The sequence below is a fragment of the Arvicola amphibius genome, chromosome 1 (genome assembly GCF_903992535.2).
Source record: "Arvicola amphibius chromosome 1, mArvAmp1.2, whole genome shotgun sequence".
In the NCBI taxonomy this organism is placed as follows: Eukaryota; Metazoa; Chordata; class Mammalia; order Rodentia; family Cricetidae; genus Arvicola; species Arvicola amphibius.
Window position 1 is genome coordinate 144,913,673 of NC_052047.1, and position 18,491 is coordinate 144,932,163.

An 18,491-nucleotide genomic window follows, 5' to 3' on the forward strand; every position below is an offset into this window, starting at 1 on the left:
GAGTGGTCTGTAGTTCAATTGCTCCCTTGTGACTGTCTCTCCTCTGAGTGACCCATTGCAGGCTGCCACTGTTTGGTTTCCTGTTTTTTTTCTCACTGGCGCCCTCTGCTGTCAGCTTATCTGAGTGTCACTTTAACTCCCGCATAGGAAAAATTCCAGGTTCTGGAGAGTGGGGCTTCCAGTAGCAAGCAGATCTGCATTGAGGGTGCAGGTTGGGAGAACCACTCACCCCATTTGTCCTAAGAGAGCCCAGTGATCCACACTAGCCCATGTCCTCTTCATCACTCTCCACCCCCAACTCCCCAAGCCTTCCACCACTATGCCTTGGCGCGGGGGGGGGGGGGGGGGAGGGGAGAGTGAGGGACAACACCCTGCCTAGCTAGAAGCATTGCCTGTTCCAGGCCTGTGGTCCTCCCATGTAGAGGGGATGTTAGGGACCACCATGCACTCCTTCAGCTGATCAGAGGGTGACAGTGCCCACACCCTACAGAGACAACTGTGGCTACCTGTTCCGGAGGAAGAGATAGGTTACCCCTGGTCACCTAGTCAACTCTCTGTTCTTGGTTCACCCTCATATGCAAAATTCAGCTCTCCCTTTTCAAGGTCACACTGTTTGGGTCACATCATTGGAGGTTTGTACCAGAGAAGACAGTGGGGCCAGGGATGTTGGCCACAAGGCCTTGGTGACATCTTGTGGAGACTGTAGTCTCAGCCCAGGGCTGTTGCTGCCTCTGTTAGAATATTGATGTGTTAGTGGGGTTGAGTGCCATGGAACAAGGGGGTCTATCTGATGACAGTTGCCCTTGACTGAGTACAGACATAGTAAGCAGCCTGGATGTGTTTTCACCCCTGTGGAGAAACTGAGGCTCATACATTGCATAATAGCTTGGTGGATAGGGATTCCTTAAAAATCTCTGGAATGGGCCCAGAAGAGAGCAAGAAAGACTTGAACTTGATGTAACGAAGGAATTTCCCAAATAGGGCTAAACTACGAGAATGTAGACATATGGAGGTGTCTGTCTGTCTGTGGGGACATGTCATCCCAGTGAACTACCTGCTACTCTCGAGTAGGCAGTGCCCACTTTTCTCCAGGGAGGTCTGAGCCTTCTGGGCCAGAGCAGTCCTGTGTGGAGACATCTCTAAGAGACACAGACTGTGTGTGACCCTACCTCATGCTGGAGAACCATGGGTGTCTTCAGCGAACAATCCATGACAAGCATGTGCCGTGCAAGCCTGTCCCTACCGCACATTCTAAATATAGTCTCTAAGGCATCTTATCATGGGGCCTGGGGGAGCAAAGCTGGGCGTGGCCAACTGCCCAGGGACATAACACTCTTGTACTGACTGGGCCTGGCATCCTCTGCTCCCTAGAAGAGTGGCATGCCTTCATACTCACAGGCCATTGGTTCTCTCCTGAACTCTGGGCCCTGAGACCTTGGGATAGACCACTTACTCCCACCAGGCCTCCTGGCTGCCTCTGCTTTCCCCAACCCTGGCTCCTGGCTCCCCCAGGGGTGTGCCTTCCCTGGAGGCTTCGAGGTGGATGGGTGGAGACCTATGCTGTGTGCCCTGTTTTTCACTGACTGCTTAGTGCTGTGAGACTTTAGGAAGGACACAAACCTTTGCTGATCTTCCCTCCCTTTTCTGTCCTTCAAATAAAGAACAGCCACCTTTAGGCACATGCTGAGTTGACAGGAAAACATGAGCTCCTAGTCAGCTCATTTCCACTTTCCCATATCTGAAGCCCCTGGTTCATATCCTGTGGGGGCCCCCGTGGCCTGCACACATGTTCCTCAGAGAGCCCCGATCTGTTGTGCACTATTTGCCAACTGAATTCTTGAGTCCTGGCTCCACATATGCCATCCAGCTGGGGTAGCCCCAGGGGCCCTTCAGACCAAGAGCCAGCTGCTTCAGCCAGGTGCTGTGGTTTGTGACATAGCAGTCACGTATGTCTGATCCAGCAGTGGATCCCACGAGGCTGCAGACCTTTAGACACATATTCTCCACCAGGCTTGCTCTGAGAGAGAGGTCAATGCATTGTCCACCACAGCTTTCCCAAGCCTCAGATACAGCCACTAACCTGGAGGGGCTGCAGTGCCCCCAGCTCTTCCCTCCAACGTTGGCCAGTGCTCCAGCCTTCCTGCTATGCTCACACTATTTGAGCACAACCCCTCCAGCCCCCACCCTAGCCCTCTAGTGCTCCAAAGAGGTATGTGTGTGTGTGTGTGTGTGCGTGTGTGTGTGTGTGAGAGAGAGAGAGAGAGAAAGAGAGAGAGAGAGAGAGAGAGAGAGAGAGCAGCAATCAACTCAATAGTCCCTCTTCAGTTGTCAATCTTAATTTTCGAGGCAGGATCTTTTTGTTGGCCCAAGGCTTGCTGGTTAGGCTAAACTAGCTGGCCACTGAGTTCCAAGGATCTGTCTGTCTCTGCCTCTCCAGTGCTGGGATTACAGGTACCTGTCACCATGCCCAGCTTTTTTTTAACTTGTGTTCTGAGGGTTAGACTCAGACACTGTGGACCAAGTACTTTATTGATCTCCTTGGCCTCCAATAAAGGTTTCAAATGATAGTACATATGGTTGATTAACCTTTTTCCAAGGATGGTCTTTATCTGTCCTCATACTAAGCCTGTAAAGAAGTACCAAGATGCTCCCCGAGAGGCATATCCGTGACAGCAGGGTAACACTCCCGACTATTCTTGGGGACTCTGCTGAAATAAGTTTAGGAGTTCTGAGTTCTGGGGTAAAATTAAAAGGTGAGCTGTGGACATGTGTTATCAAGCTAGGACCTAATCTTGGGCATGCTGCCTTGCTTGCCATGTGGCTTTCGGGGGGGGGGGCAAGGTTCTGTGGGTCCCACATGAGAGTGTTACTGAGAGAACAGGTCCAATGTCAGGTGTTGCTCTAGGTGCGGGGGACACTGGGTCCTGGGCAGGGACTCCAAAATGTGTCTTGTTGCTAATTAGCGTAGCTGAATAGAGGGTGGCTATGAAGTTTCATTGACTCTCCATTGGCAGCCTGGTGGCCTCTTCTTCTACACCCCTCACAGGGGCAAAGGTGGGACAGCCGAGCAATCAGGCTTTGTGCTTAGCCGTGTATATGACACTGTTCACCTGCCATCTGGAGACAGCCACCGAGGACACTCATCTACTCATGACCTGTGCTCATGGCTTGGCCAGCAGCAGTTGTAGGCTTAACCCTGTGTCTTGCACTGACCCAAATCAGAGGCTGTGAAGGGCTTGGCTCAGCCAGAGAGGCAGAGCAGGCAACCAACTGGGCTCCCCTGGAAGAGGGCCTGAGACTTCCTCTCAGCTTAACAGTTGCTCAGTTAGTCAGCAAACTCCATATGCTGTCCTTGACCTGATGCTGGGCTTTCTAAAGGAGTGCCAGCCAATGGGACCCCACTGGGCACTAAGGGCTTCTCTACTAGTAAGGGAGGTTTTCCTGGAAATCAATGGGTGGGAGGGAGCCAGACATAGATACCTGGAATATTCATTTCTCAGGACTCTAAGATACCTGAGAATGCTGCCTGGGGCACAGGGTGCACTAGGGGACACTGGGGGTGCCTACTTCATGACCCTGGAGGAAGTGCATGGGCAGAGGGCTTGGGGACTCTGCATAGTCAGGTGGATGCTCTGCTCTTGTGGGGTTTCTGGGCCAGATCCTGGAGAGAGTGTCATCTGATGCTGGGGAGGCAAGACAGACCTCAGTGTTGGGCAGGGTCAATCTCCTGGTGGATCTGCAGTTGCCAGATCAGCACATTAAGGGGCTCTAAGACAATGGGTTGGAAATCTTACCTCCTAGCAGGTAAGGTCACTGCAGATGGTATTTCCTACCAGAACCTTTTAATGAAATGAACTAGGTCCTGAGCCAGGCCTAAAAAAGTCTAGAGCCAGTGTGATCTCAGGGATCTCAGGCCTGGGAGCCCTGTCCATAGGCAAAGGCATCAGACTGAGAGCAGGCACCTCAGTGAGGCAGGTAGGGCTGACCTTGTACAGGGCTGAGGTATGGGGGCTGCACACCTGGTCTCTGGGTCTCCCCAGCTTTCATATACAGCATCTCTCACCCACAGCTCACCGGCATTGTGTGGCCAAACACAGGTATGAATGGGGCCCCACGCAAAATGATAGACTTAGTTAAAACCTTGTAAGATTTCTTTTTGCTTATCAGCCCCACAGCAGTTTGAACCAGCTGTACGCCTGTGGTTTCCTTGGCACCAGAACCTGATTTTGATGCTGATCTCTTGATCAAGAATTCCTGATCTTCTGAGAGTCACTGTTGATGGGTGACTTGATGTAGGTTAGAGGATGACTCCCAAACTCCCCTCCGCCTAAAGCTGGTGTTACCTCGTGTGGAAAAAGCTTACTGCTGAGGATGTACAACCATCGTGGGGTAGTTGTTACACCCCAAGCCAAGGTCAACTCTCTTCCCAGAAGGTGCCCAATGGGATCTGAGAGAGAAGGAAGTGTCCGTTCAGATGGAGGAATCAAGGTAGCCCAGGACAATATGTGGGATAAGATGGCTCCCCTATTCTGAGCACTGGGGCCTGCGTAGCCAGGTTGAGCTTACTGTTCATGTGGCCTTGTATGCATCCTATCCCAGGCTTGCTGGCAGCCAGCCTAGCCTAAGTGGCAAGCCCCATGTCCCAATGAGAGTTTATTCCCAAAACAAAGTGGATGGCTCCCTAGAAAGAGAACATGAGGCTGACCTCTGGGCCTTAGTCTCCCTGCAGGTGACTGTCTCTTCTTGTCCCCAGTCCAGGGGGGACTTCTGAAGAAGTATAGATGGGCTAAGCCTGAGATCAGCCGTCACTCACCTGGCACTCCTCATCCTGGGACTCCTACTCAGGGCTTTGATAAGGGACATTATGCCCAGCCTTGGGCACATATTGGTTCTTCAGCATGCACTGAGATGTGTACCTTCAGGAGGTGTCCGGGCCCAGACTCAACCCCGAGCAGCATGTGGGAGGGGCTGTCATGAGCAAACGGTAGCCATGAAGTCTCCAATCCCTGCCAACTCTATCCAACTGATGTTTGCTGTTAGTACCATCCTGTGTGCTGATCATTCCTGGAATAACCTTAAACAAACTGTCTCCTCTGAAAGTCCAGTATCCTGGACCATGTCCGCATCCAGCCTGAAGCCAGGCAGCTGGGAGTCTAGGCAATGATGAGGGTGGGTGGTGGGCGGTGAGTGAGTAGGGTCTCCCTCTAGGCTTCCCTTCCCAGGCAGCATATTTGAGGAGTAGATAGATTGGAATCTCTCCAAGTAACTCCCTAGGGAACACTAGCACACTCCCTTAGACACTGCTTGGGGCTCATACTTAGAATTTAGTCTGTGGGGTGTTATGCATACAAAAGCTCATTGTACCTTTAGGTTTTTAGTTCTGCCAAGAGGCCCACTGAGCATTTATTTATTGGTCTGTGGGGAGCCATCCCCAGGGGGCCTTTGAATGTCCATAGCTTCAGTTACAGCCCGTGGCCTGTGTGTTTGACCAGCTCACGCTCCATTGTCAAAACCATTTGCCTGGTTTTCTTTTGTAATTTGGATGTGCATGTCTCATGCGTGCATGGGTGCACCCAGAGAAGTCAAATAAGAGTATCTGGTCCCCTGAAGCTGGAGTTAAAGGCAGTTGTGAGCCACCCAACATGGGTGCTGGGAATTGAAACTCTGGTCCTCCGGAAGAGCAGCAAGTGCTTTTAGCCATGGAACGTCTCGCCAGGTCCTGGTTTTCTTTCTTAAATCTATTTTAGTCATGGTGAAACACAGGTGCTTCTGTCAGAAGTGTGAAGCTCACTCATAGGATGTGTGGCCGTTCCCACCTCCAGAACTTTCTATCTTTCTAGACTGAAACTGTTCCCAGCCCCTGGTTCCCAATTCTGTCTTCTGTCTCTGCAGATCTGGTAACTCCAGGGACCTCTGAAAAAAGCATCCTGAAGTATGTGTCCTCTCATCTCTGGCTTATCTCAACAAGCATCATCAAGGTCCACCCATGCCTAGTGACCTTTTGTGTAGGACATTTCCACCCCCCTCCAAACTAACAATACTTTCAGGGCACTTCACGCTATTATCACGTATGCAGATATAATGACTCAGGGTCTCCTGAGATGAGATGTTTCAGTGTTACATTTTAGGTCCTGGGGATTTGATGATGACTAGGCTGCAGGTCAATCTTTCTGGAACAGACCCTGTGTATATATAGAGCATAGCCCTTCACAATGGAATGATGAAGGCCTGTGGGTTGGGGACAGTATCACTATCAGGCCTATGCTGAGTGGGTCTGGTACCCAGGGTTCTAGGCCCAGCCCTGGCTTCTCATGGATCAGCTACTGGCCAGGGACCTGGTATGTATGGAGGAGATCTCTGAGTCATAGCCCCAACTTGCCATAGCTGGCTTGTGCATGTCCCTGTCACTGTTCCTTGTACCCCTATGCCTCCTGCTGGGGCAGCCACGTGGTGCTGGCTGAATGCCGTGTTCTGTGTTCCCAGGGCACCTGGGCACAGAGATATTGAAGTGATGTCCGATAAGGTATTGGCCGTCCCTCAGGGCTGGGCTGCGGTCACGGCTGATGAGTTGATTTAGAGCAAGTAGAAAAAGCAGTCCATTGTTCCCAGGAACCCCCTGTTTCATACCCTGCACAGTGAACTCTCTTAGGAATATGATAGTTTGTGTCCAGGGACACAGGTATTTTCCTGAGCCTTAGTTTGCCTTGCTCCTGGTGGGCAAAGTGGAGAAGGTATTTTATGATTGATGGCCTGACCTTGGGGTTCTGGGGTAACGCAGGTAGGGTAGAGGGATGGTGGCTGTCCTATAAAGGCAAGAAGGGGTAGGCAGCTGGTCTGTGAGCTTCCCCAAAGGCAGAGACCCTTGGTGTGGTCTTTCTGAGGCTGCCAGCCCCACCCAGGACAGGAACAGATAAAGTAGCAAATAAGATAATACTCATTTTATCGGGAGTAGATAAAAAGCAAACTATGCTGTATAACCCTTTCTCGGGCAGCACAATGTGTTCAAATATTTGAAGAACTGTTTAGCTTTCGGAATACTTGAAGGTAAAAGGCAGCCAGCACGTGGGGGCAGATTGCCACCATTGTCCCCAACCTCAAGGTTCCTGGGCAGGTCAGCATGGGCTAGTTGTGGTGGGTGTGTCACCTAGCCTCTGCCACCCGTCTGGAGCATAGGTGGTTTTCTGTCTGCACTGGGGACTTAGCTGTTCTGCACCTCTACCCCGGGATTGATCTGTGTGTCCAGACCTTTCCTACTGCCAGGTGGGAGTAGTCAGAGAGTAAGGGGCCTTCCACACAGCCCCCTTGTTTTGATACCTCTTCCAGGCTGTTGGAATTGTCTACCCATAGGCTGCAACTGCTTCTGCCCTCCTGGGGTCCTGAGCTTCCTGCAGTCATGGGCAGAGTGGCCCATGGCTGCCATTCCTCCTTCCATAGCCTATTTGAAGGTCTTTACTCCCTTGCTACACATAAGCTCTCTGATTCTCAAGTTCTGTAGAATTGTATTGTATCCCATCTTGGATCCAAGGCTACCTTAAAGGGCTTGAAAGGCTGAGTTATTACCCTAATAGTGAGAGAATCAAAATTCCATTAAGAACAACATTGTCACTCCCATGGTTCAACCTGAGTGACCTAAGGAGCCCCAGAAACCTCAGAAATAGCAGCTGGATTCCAGCACGGTAACACTGTGATCTGTGAGGTTCTTGTGGGACTGGTGGTACTCTCTGCCAAGCCTTGGTCAGGTGATAAGTGAGTGGACCTGGCCACATAGTGTCCTGAGAGGATTTCTTGACATTGGGCCTTAAGTTGCTCAGGGTAGCAGGAGGTTTTTTAATCATGTGTGGTGACACCAGGAGTTTGGGGGCTTCTCAAAGACTTTGGGATAAAGTTACCACCTCACTTCTAGGTGTTGAGCCCCTGAGAGGGTATGTACTGTGCTGTAACCTGTAGCTCTATGAGAGGGTGTCTCCAAGCTCCTACTGGGCCAATGGGGAATCTGAAGTGGGGGCTGCTTGGCTTTTTCACTGTGGAGGGTGGGCCAGAAGGGGCTGTGTCTCTTCATGCTGGTCCCTCTTCTGGCTCCACGTGGAATCAATGGTCTGGGGTGGGGCATCTATTCTACTTTTTGTTGTCGAGGGATGAACCCAATCACACTCCCCTGCCTGCTGCAAGTCAAAACAACTCACACCCAGGATTAGTGAGGCCCCACTGTGTGATGAGTCAGTCTGAGAAGAGAGCAGAGCCTATCCAGAGAGGAACTGAGTCTGCAAAGGCCTCAAGGGCCTCAAGAAACACTTGGGAATCCATGACGAAGAGGCAGACCTCTCCAGCAGAACTAAATGGAGGTCTAACCTGTGGATGGGCAGCAGAGAGGTGCTCATCTCACCCAGTGTTTGCTGTGCCCGTAAGAGCCAAGGCTTCCTTATGACCCATGTGGCTGGTTCATCTCACAGGGCCTTTCATGGTCAATGCCATACAGTTAGTCAGGAGTCAGACATGGGCATAACAATCAGCATGGTTACTGCTGGACAGAAGGAACACAACTGGGGGAACTAGGAGGACCTGGTGTCCTGTCGTGTTGCTCTGGGAGGGTCCTCAGGGCTGAGGCAATGTGGAGAATGGATGAGAGAAAACAAGGCTACAGCCAGCGCTCTAGGCCTGTGAGGAATGCATGCTAGGCACTTGTTCCAAAGACGCTCACTGACTGGGGGTGACTGCAGGCACTAGGGCTTGGCAGAGATGCTTGGCCTTGAGAGTTGTGATTGAGATGGCATAAGGGGACAGAGCAGGTACTGGAGTCACTTTGCACATGAGATGGGACCACTTTGTAGGAGCCCGAGTCCTTGCTTCCAGGTAGGGCAGTGGCAGCAGGTCCTCAAGACCTGGAAGGAGGGATCAGGAGCCAGGACTGGGTCCACTGCTGTATCACACTGGGCATGATGTAGGGGAGATGAAGGTGGAGTGGGCATCTGGGCTGGGGTAAAGAGGAGACTGGGATGTACTATGCATGGGGGAGCAAGCGGTCATGACAAATGAAGTGTCTGTCATGGGGGAGGCTTTGACCGGCAGGGCAGGTGGAAGGAGGGGGCAAGGGGTAGCGAGTGGGGCCTTTGGCTCTGTCAGTCTTCCAGGCCTCTAGTGGTGGCTCCAAAGGCCAGGCTTGGATGGACTCAGTCTTGCGAGGTGTGGGAGATCTGAGCTGTGCCTCACTCAGGAAACTCTGTGGCTGAGTCAGGCCGCTGCTGCTGCATGACCTCTGGGAGGCTGGTGGCCTGGGTCTTATATATTGAGAAAATGGGATATGGGATTGGTGGAAGGTGTGTGAGTTCCTTGATGCGGGCAGGGGTCTGTGCTGGGGCCCGGATGTCTCTGTGTATGGCTTCTTTGTCTTCCCCTCTTATAACCCTGGGACAATGTGTCAGTTCCCCACTCCCATTCTGATCCCCAAGAATCTGCCATGATGGCATGCAGAGTCTTTGGAGCACCCACCCCCAGCATCTCTATTTCTGCTACCTTGTCCCTCAAGTGGGAGAAACTTTGAAGGCCACCTTGGATTGTGACGCCCAGGGATGGGAAGCTCAGTGGAAGAGAGACTTATCTTTCAGTGCCCTTGGAATCAGAGCAGGTGGAAGCCGTGGCCTCTGTGTGATAGCTGTGCCTTCTGGATGCCCTCAGGTTGCAGGTCCTGGCTGTGCTTGGCCCTTCTTTCTTAGGTCTCCCCATTAACTGAGGGACTGTACCCTTCTGAACTCCTGGGCATGAAGGCCCCCAGTGTCTAAAAATGGCTCTTTTTGAGCTTCAGTTGTACACCAAGGTTCTTGGACACTCTGAGGCTGGACCACCAAGCTTCCAAGGAGACCCTGACCCATTGTCCACCTCCCCATGGCCATGACCATGAGGCTGTGTGTGACATTTTTGTGGATTGGCTGCTGGTCCAGAGCAGTCAGGTGACAGATGAACTTGGGATGGGGGTGGGGTGGTCACATAGTGTGGCATTTTCAAGGTCTATGTACACTGAGACACCAAGCTGGGGTCAGTCCTCATGTTGGTCAGTGGCTTCCATCCTATGTACCCTATATGTGAATGCACTAACTGAGGTATACTTGGAGTTGCTAGCACTAAAGATCTTGCATGTGGGGTGTCGGGAAGGAGGGCGGTGGCAGGGCAACTGGACCAGGCACTGACCATATGTCCCCTGTCCTCACAGCTTCCTCATTGTTCTGGTCTGCCTCATCTTCAGTGTCCTGTCCACTATTGAGCAGTATGCCGCTCTGGCCACCGGGACCCTCTTCTGGATGGTATGTAGGCACCCAGGGCCATCGGTGAATGCCATCAGTGCAAGGGGAAGAGGTGAAGGAGGGCTGGGTAGAGTAGAGTCAACCCTGGTCTCCACCATCCTGGTACTGGGGTATCAGATAGGGCAATTCCCCTGCATCCATGCCTGCCAGAGCTCTGGGCTGTGTGTTGAGAGCAGGAAGAACATAGGGAACTGGAGCAGGTAGTCAGAAAGGCCTACGTATGGGGAAACTTCCAAAGTGGGCCCAGAGGCAAGACAGGAGGAAGTGGGCACCATAGCACTGAGGGGTGAGGGGTGAGGGGTGGGGGGCAGTGCCTAGGGTTGAGTGATTCTTGTGTGTGTTACTGCTGACTCATGAGCCCTGCAGGTGTTCCAGCCAAGATTCCACCCCTGTCATCAAGGTGGGACCCTACATCAGCCCAGGAGACTTTCATGCATCATTGCTGGCAGGACCACCATTGCAGTCCTAGTGGGCACCACAACTACCTTGGTACATAGCTTGGGTCTCCTCTGCAGGCCAGGCCTGGGACATAGCTCCCATGCCCCCGTCCCAGCATAGAGTAACATGTGGAAAGTTTGAGGAATGGAATTCCCAAATGCCAGGGTCCAGTCACACTCTCTGAGGTGCCTGGGGACTGTCCTGTGTGATCTACATACTGTGAGCGACTTGGGAGACTGTCTTTTATGATCCCACACTCTGGGAAGGACTTGGGGACTGTCCTATGTGACCCTACACTTTGTGAGGAGCCAACTTTGCCTTCAGGGTACTGTATGGTATGTGAGTCCACATGCTTCAAGGGACTGAAGGACTGTTTATCTGGCAGCTGTGAGCCCTGGAACAGGGCCAGGGTCGGATATTGCAACTGAGGCAGACCCTGTCTGGCAGGGCTGTCCAGAGCCTGGAGCCAGTTGCCATGAGAGCAGAGCACCCGTGCATCACCACTCACTGTTGGGCCAGACATGAGGCCACGTGGACTTTAGGAACAGTGCTGACACAGTTATGATGCTGCTGGGAAGGCCGGGCAGCATGGCTGGGGCTGTGGGCACAAGACGATGACCCGCGGTGAAGCCTAGAAGGGTGCAGCCTAACGTCTTTCTGCTTGGCTGCGTTTGTGTTTTCCTCTTGTGATAGGATGTTCCCAGCCCTAGCAGGGAGCAGTGATCACAGATAGCCGTCCTTCACCTTAGGTGTTTCTCAGTTGCCTCTGTCAGCTGGGAAGTTTGTCTTGCTAGATCTTGAGTCACAGTGATTGCTTCCCAGTGGCATACATTTTTCAAGTGTCAACTTTATCTTTCTTTTATTGCTTCTAGATTTTGAGCCACAAGAAATATTCCTTTCCTGGGTCATAGAGGTCTCTGTTTCTGGCCTGAATGTGATGTCTTCTTCTCTGGGTTTGAGCAGTCATGGTGATACTGCCAATGGCTTTGGGGGTCTCCACAAGAGTGTGAGGCAGGCCACTGCTCTGTCTTACCCCTAACTTTCCAGCACAGAGTGCTAATTACCCCAAAGTTCCCCTTTTCCCCCACCATAGGGTGCGTGTCTTCACTGTAGCCCAAATCAGACATGGAACTTGTCTGGAAGTACCCAGTTCTTCTCCACAGGCCACTGGAGGGTTCATCTGGCCAAGATCCTGCACCCTGTAGTGGGCTCTGTAGCATATTTCAGGGGCCCTCCCAGCCTGACAGTCAATGCCTACAACCCAGGATGCACCTCATGTTCACTATGCTGGGGATACCCACATGGCTGTGGTGCCAGGCAGCGGTGTGCCTGCCTCTGTGGGGGTCACTGGTGGTTTTGTATGTGTTTTAGGCAACTGCTAACATGGACAGGCACATTATTGAAAGTTGTATCACTAGAGGGTGACTTTTCTTCTGATACATTTCACTGTGGGCCTCAGCCTGTGATGTGCCTGTACCTATGATCACAGGGCTTCAAGTGTGAGTCAGCTCCTTGGACTTTTCCAAAAGCAACATCCAGTCAGCACACAGTACACCTGTTCCTAGTTGGTTCCATTTGACTGGCAGGAAGGATGCTATCTTGTTGTTGTTGTTTTGAGACAGGGTTTCTCTGTAGCCTTGGAGGCTGTCCTGGAACTCTCTCTGTAGACCAGGCTGGCCTCAAACTCACAGAGTTCTGCCTGTCTCTACTTTCTGAGTGCTGGGATTAATAAAGGCGTGTGCCACCACCCCCGGCTGTCAAATCTTAGCTGGCATCTCTTTAGATGTGTTGGCAGACCAGCCTCATTTTCCTGGGTGACCTCTCAGTACCAGAATATAATCTTTCATGACCTGTCTGATGGAGCTTTTCTATTTTGGTGGGGGTTTTTACAGGACCCTTACATCCTTTCACGGGGCAAGAGGACCCTGGGTTCCTTAGTCTTATGTGTGATGATAGCCATATAGTTTCTTCTCAGGATTGTTCCCTTCCCTACTACAGAACTGGCTGTCACACAGGCAAGGCCTGGTCTCTGACTGTGTTGTGAGAGGACATAGCATCTGGTGGCTGCTGAGGAGAATGGCCCAGGTTCCTCCCCAAGGAACCAGGGTTCTGGAGTCCTTGACCCGGGACTGGGTCTGGAGCGCCTGGGCCAACAGTCCCTGATGGTTCCCATATCGAGCAAGGTCTGACTGTCAGAACAGTCCCCTGGGAGGTCTACAGGAACACATTTGTGTATGCATTCATGAGAATGTGTTCACACAAGCATGCCCCCGTGTGTTCAGATGGACACCTTCCTGTATACAGCTGTGTCTCTAAGCAAGTGTATGTTTGGTCTGAGTACATGTGTGAGAGAACATTTACATGTATTTGATTTCGTGTATGCCTGTGCATACCTGTGTACCTATTCACACTGATTTGTGCATCTGCATCTGCAGCTATGTTCATGCCTATGTGTAAACAGTGTTTTCATATGTAACTATATGTTCATGTGTCAATATGTGTTTTTGTGTGTGTGTGTGGACTCATGAATATACCTGCTCCATTTCTCATCTGGTAGCTCCAGACTTGGGGTGGTTGTTGCCCCCTCTTCCATCCACAGTAACTTCTGACTTAGGCGCCCTCTCCTGGTGGCCTCTGCTCCCTCCCTCGGGCCAGGCTCTTTTGGGGGCCTGTACACCCTCTGGTGGCTACTCTTGGAATTGCATACCACATAGATCCTACTGCCCCAGAGCCAAGGCGAGTGTGGGTGGGACCTTGTGATGTCCTCTCCCCCAATTCCTTCCCTCTGTGTGAGCAGGTCTCTACTCCCAAGGCGGCCCCGCCCCAGTCTATTCTGCTTCCCAGAAGTGGCTCTTTGTTCACTGCAGTGAGGACAGCGACCTCATTACCTCCTTTGTCCCTTTCCCATTCCCTGGACTCTTCCTGCCCCACAACAACTAGGGAGAGACTTTATAGAACAACCCTAAGTGTCTGGGATGCTCCCTGGGTGGTTTGAGATATTTTCCAACTTCTCTTTCATGGTCCTCAGAGTGCTACACATTTAAGTACCCCCCCCCCATCTCCAATCCTCCCCTCCCTTTCTCATCACTCACTCCCAACTGCCTCAGGGCCTTTGCACAGACGCTGTGCCCAGCAGAGTTGATTCTCTGCTATTAGGACTGACCTCTGGTCAGCTCTGCACACTCCCTTCTGGAACACTGCTCTTTTCTGGGCACGCTGGGTATGATGGGACTCTGTGAGTAGGCTCACCTCTCTCTCACACCTTTCCACTGTGCCAAGGAGGCTCAACATTCCAGCTGCTCAAAATTGTATATACACAACCCCCTTCTTTTTAAATCTTTTTCCCAGGCATGGCCCATAGGGACACCCTGAGCCTCAGTTTCCCCATCTGTAAAGTGTAGGGATGAGAATCAGCCTCAGCTTTGGCCTTCCCACTTGTCTTTTCCACATTCTTTGTGTGAGTGTGCGTGTGCGTGTGTGTCTGTGTGTACAGTGCCCAACAAAAACCAGAAGAGGATGTGGCACATCCCTGGAGCTGGAGTTATAGACGATTATGAACTGTCCAACATGGATGCCCATCCAAACTTGGAGCCTCTGCCAGAGCAGCAAGGGCTCTTAACTGCTGAGCCATCACTCTGAAGTCACAAAGCTGTGTCCTCACTTGCCAGCCTCTGGAGGTCATAACTTCCAGGGTTTGAACTGGCTGTGTCTACAGGCTTACTTTAGAATCATGGCCACAGATGGTGTTGGAGACAGCAGGGAAGAGGCAGGCGTGTGCCCAGCCTAGACATATGGACGAGGAGAGAAGTGTGTGACTCAAAGAGCCATGTGTGTGGGATGGTGATATCTTCCTGGGGGAAAGGATGCTTGGTGAGAGCTTTAGTTAAGGAAGAGTTGTGTGCTGTGGCAGATGGCCAGTCGCTCACGGCCCTCAGAGGGTGGCTGTGTCCCAGCCCAGGCAGATATCAGGGTTATGAATTCCAGGCCTCTGGGGTAAGAATGACTGTTGGAGCCCCAGGCGGAGGGACACAGTGTAAAATGCAGGTGATACGTGCAGTGGATGGGAGTGGGGTAAGAAGCAAAGGTATTTGTTTCAGCCTTGGGGCCAAGGACAAGGCAGCCTCTGCTGGACTGTGGAGACACCAGGTGGCGCTCTTATCCTACGCATTTCGGCAGCCCTTGGGCCCAGCCCAGAGTGCTGAGCGCAGGAGCCCAAACCACAGCCTGGGGTGCCCCACGGGGGCCCAGGGCGAGGGAGCGTTGTGAGGGATTCTGGGAACACATTGGGTAAATGGCGGAGAAGTCACGCGAGGCTGCGTTCCCCAGCCCCAGCGCCGATACTCCTGCCTCAGCGCCTGGCTTTCGCGGTGCCAGAGCCCTGTTATCTCAGCAGGGCCAAGGAAGCCAGGCGGCCTCCGAGGGATTAAGCATTCTGCTGAGCCAGGCATATTCCCTGGGCCTGAAAAGCTGTTCTTGGAGAAATCTGGACCCTGCCAGGCCAGGATCTGGCTGGAACTTTGATCATGCGTGTTGTAGGTGTGCTTGGCCTTGAAACCTGTTTGTGGCCCCAAGGAGGGTATCCCCCCACCCCAATCCTGCTTCTGAATCCAGGACAGGCTTCACGTGCATCTGTGGACGTGGCGCACATGTGTGTGCACGCCGTGTACGTGCACGCCTGCTGGATGTGCATGCATGCCGCCAAACCCACCCACCCCTGCTTGCAATAGGAGACCCTGGCCAGGCCCAGGTGCAGGGCTGTTTTTTGTCTCTCAAACCCCAGCTTGTTTTCAAATCCCACACAAAGACAGCTGCATTGAAAAAGTACTAACACAAACTCCAGCTCCGTGAGCCCCGTGGCCCGCATACCAGGGAACTGTCCCGCCATGCCTGCGGTTAAAACCCCTGTGAGCCGCGGCCGGAGGCCTGGGGGATGAGGTCATCTCTCCAGCTTCCTCCCTGACTGTGAGGCTCCCTGGCCCCGCAGGGGCGACCCACCTCCCTGCAGCTGGACCCTTCCTGGCCCGCCCTGGCTTTCTGCAACTCTCTTGGCAGGCCTCAGTTTCCCAGGGGCAAAACGAGATCCTGTGGGCTCTCTGAGTCCTGAGACAGCCCTCCGTGGGTCCCACTTTCATGTGGAACAAGGTCAGTTCCCTAGGTCCCAGACCCTCGTTCACACTCCGCAGGGCCTCATGTGCTTGCATTCATTTCACACCCTTTCCTGCCAGGAGAGACTTACTGGCGTTAAATTCAGCGCCTAGCTTCATGTCTTTCTTTGTCCTGTAGCTAAGCTTTGCCTTGGTTCAGTTTATTTTCACGCTCTATCTGTTGTAGAGTGTGTCCCTATCTCTTGATCTTCTGCTGCCTGGAATCGTAGTTGGTGTCTTGTTTTTTTGGCTACGACCCAGCTCAGGTTGTACTACCTGGTGCAGTGTTGGCGCTTGTACTACATTTGGCCGTGTGTCACACTGACTGGTCTGGCGTCCTGTCTGGAATCTCTTGTGGGGGCATTAATACAACACCTGTCATTGGCTCCACTCGTAGAAGCCAGTATGTTCACAGTGACCCTGTCCCTGAAGACAGTTTGCAGCTGAGGGAAGGAGACTCCTGTAGGTTGAATCACTGCTACCCAAGGTCAGGAGACCAGTGGGTGACTTGAGTTTTCCACGGACAAACTCAAGGCTGGCTCCCTGTGAGGCCCCGCCTCTCTGCTTGGAGAGGTCTAGTTCTTACAACTCCTTAGGGTGCCAGCCAGCCAACCAGTGGAATCACTGGCTCTCTCCTGGGCCCCCTAGAGGGGGCATTCTGCCCCTGTGTTCTCAGCACTCCAGGGTCCTACTGTCCTAGCTTGTATTTTCTACTTTGTAAGATGCCCCCACCCCATGCACGCAAGATGCCCACCTCTTTGGCTGAGTTGTTTTCTCCTAGATTCATTGAGGCAGAGACTATCTATGAAGCTCCAACTATGTTTCAGGCTTTGGGCTGATGGGACACAGGCTACAGATTCACACCCCAAACTCACACCATAGGGCCCCGTGGACATGGAGGTCAGTCCCCACGGCCATCTGCAAGGAGGACCTGGGGCTGGCAGTGAGACCTAGCTCTGTGTGTAGCCCCCAGGGCATCTAGATCACCGGAGGTGTGGGGGGGTACTCTCCAGGAATTGCTGGCACTCTCTCCAGGGAGACAGCTGCTCTGTGGTTTGGCCTCTAGTTTTGGGGGTGACCTAGGTGAATGGATGGGGCTGGGCTGCTTCTAGGGATCTCAAGGCCTCAGAGCTGCGCAGGAATGTCGTAGTGCCTGGGCTCAGAGCTCGTGTGTCCTGCCAGGTTTCTAGAAATGCCTGCCATGTTGAGCTGCAGCAAAGCTCTTGCCTCCTAGCTGCCCTTTCGACAGAGCCGGATTCTTCCAGAGTCTTCCAGAGTCTTTTGTGTATTATTCTGTTGTCCATAGGCTGGGGCAGGAATGGTGGGCAGCTCTCCTAGTATCTTATCTTTTTCAGCTGCTAGAGAATGTAGAGACTGCCTGGGAGGCTGAGACCCCACCTCTCTGCTGCTAGGGGCCAAGGAGGGTGTGGCAGAATATAGTCCACAGGCTTGTGGACTCCGTATTTTTTCCGAGCCAGGATAGAGACTGTGGGCTCTTGAAGCTTACAGCAAGTACTTTATGGCCTCTGAGAAGGTGGCCAAACCCCATTCTGTTCAGCAGAATTTGCAGAACACTGGTCACGGGTGTACTTACTATGTTTCATTGTTTTCATTGTTTTGAGACAGTATCTTGTGTAGTCCACACTGACTTCCAAGTCAGAGATCCACCTACCTCTGCCTCCTGAGCACTGGGGTGAAAAGCCTACACCGCCACGCCTGGCAACTCTGAGTGGCCTTGAACTCCTACTTCCCCTTGTTTCACATGAAGCAAGCGCAGTAAAATGGTACTTAGATTGCTGTGTCCTGACCCCATGGGCATGCTGCACTGTCCCACACATGTCTGTGTTCCCATGTTGACATACAAGACAGCTGTACCTAGTTCATGCCACTTTGGATGACTCTACCTGAAGCCATTAGTTTTCTCTATTCCATCTATGTCAATATTTTTCTCTCTATAAATACATCGTGTTGGTTTTTTCCCCAAGTCACTGAGATTTATCTTTAGAAAGCCAGTGTGTGCCTCTAGGAGACCTCCTTTGTAACAGCATTGGTGGACTTTAATGGTCAGCTCCACACAGCCTGGGATCACCTGGAAAGAGAGGGATTGCCTGCACTGGACTAACCTGTGGGCACATCTGTGGGTGCTTGTCCTAAGTTAATTGATGTGGGAAGACCTAGCCCACTGTGTGTGGCACCATTCCCTAGACTGGGCTCCTGGACTGAGTAAGAGTGGAGAAATGGAACTGAGCACAAGCAAGCGAGCAAGTGAGCATGCATGCATTCATTTCTCTCTGCTCTTGGCAGTGACTGGGATGTGACCAACTGTTTGAAGTTCCTGTCTTGACTTCCCCACAGTGATGGACTGTAACTTGGAATTGTAAGCTAAAATATGCCCTTTCTCTTCTTCTCCTATGTTGCTCTCCCCTCCCCCAAGGATATTTTGTCAAAGCAACAGAAATGAAACTAGGATGCATGGGACATATCTCCCAGAAGGTCACATTAGGAGCTGGGGTAGAAATGGCAGGACAGGCCATCTCTGCCACAGTGTACACAATTTAAAGGCCATGGATTCTAGGTTGTCAGGTTTATGGGGTTTAAACTGGCCACCACCCTG

The 18,491-nt window shown here is 52.2% G+C and overlaps 1 protein-coding gene across 2 annotated transcripts in view; it reads left to right on the top strand.

The window, feature by feature from the left end:
- The window catches only part of Kcnq1 (potassium voltage-gated channel subfamily Q member 1), a 321,067-nt gene that overhangs the window by 32,838 nt on the left and 269,738 nt on the right, over positions 1–18,491 (top strand). For both annotated transcript variants that reach the window (XM_038335391.1, XM_038335401.1), the window contains exon 2: positions 10,205–10,295. In XM_038335391.1, the coding sequence (XP_038191319.1) occupies positions 10,205–10,295 (91 nt within the window). The remainder of the gene's footprint in view (positions 1–10,204; positions 10,296–18,491) is intronic.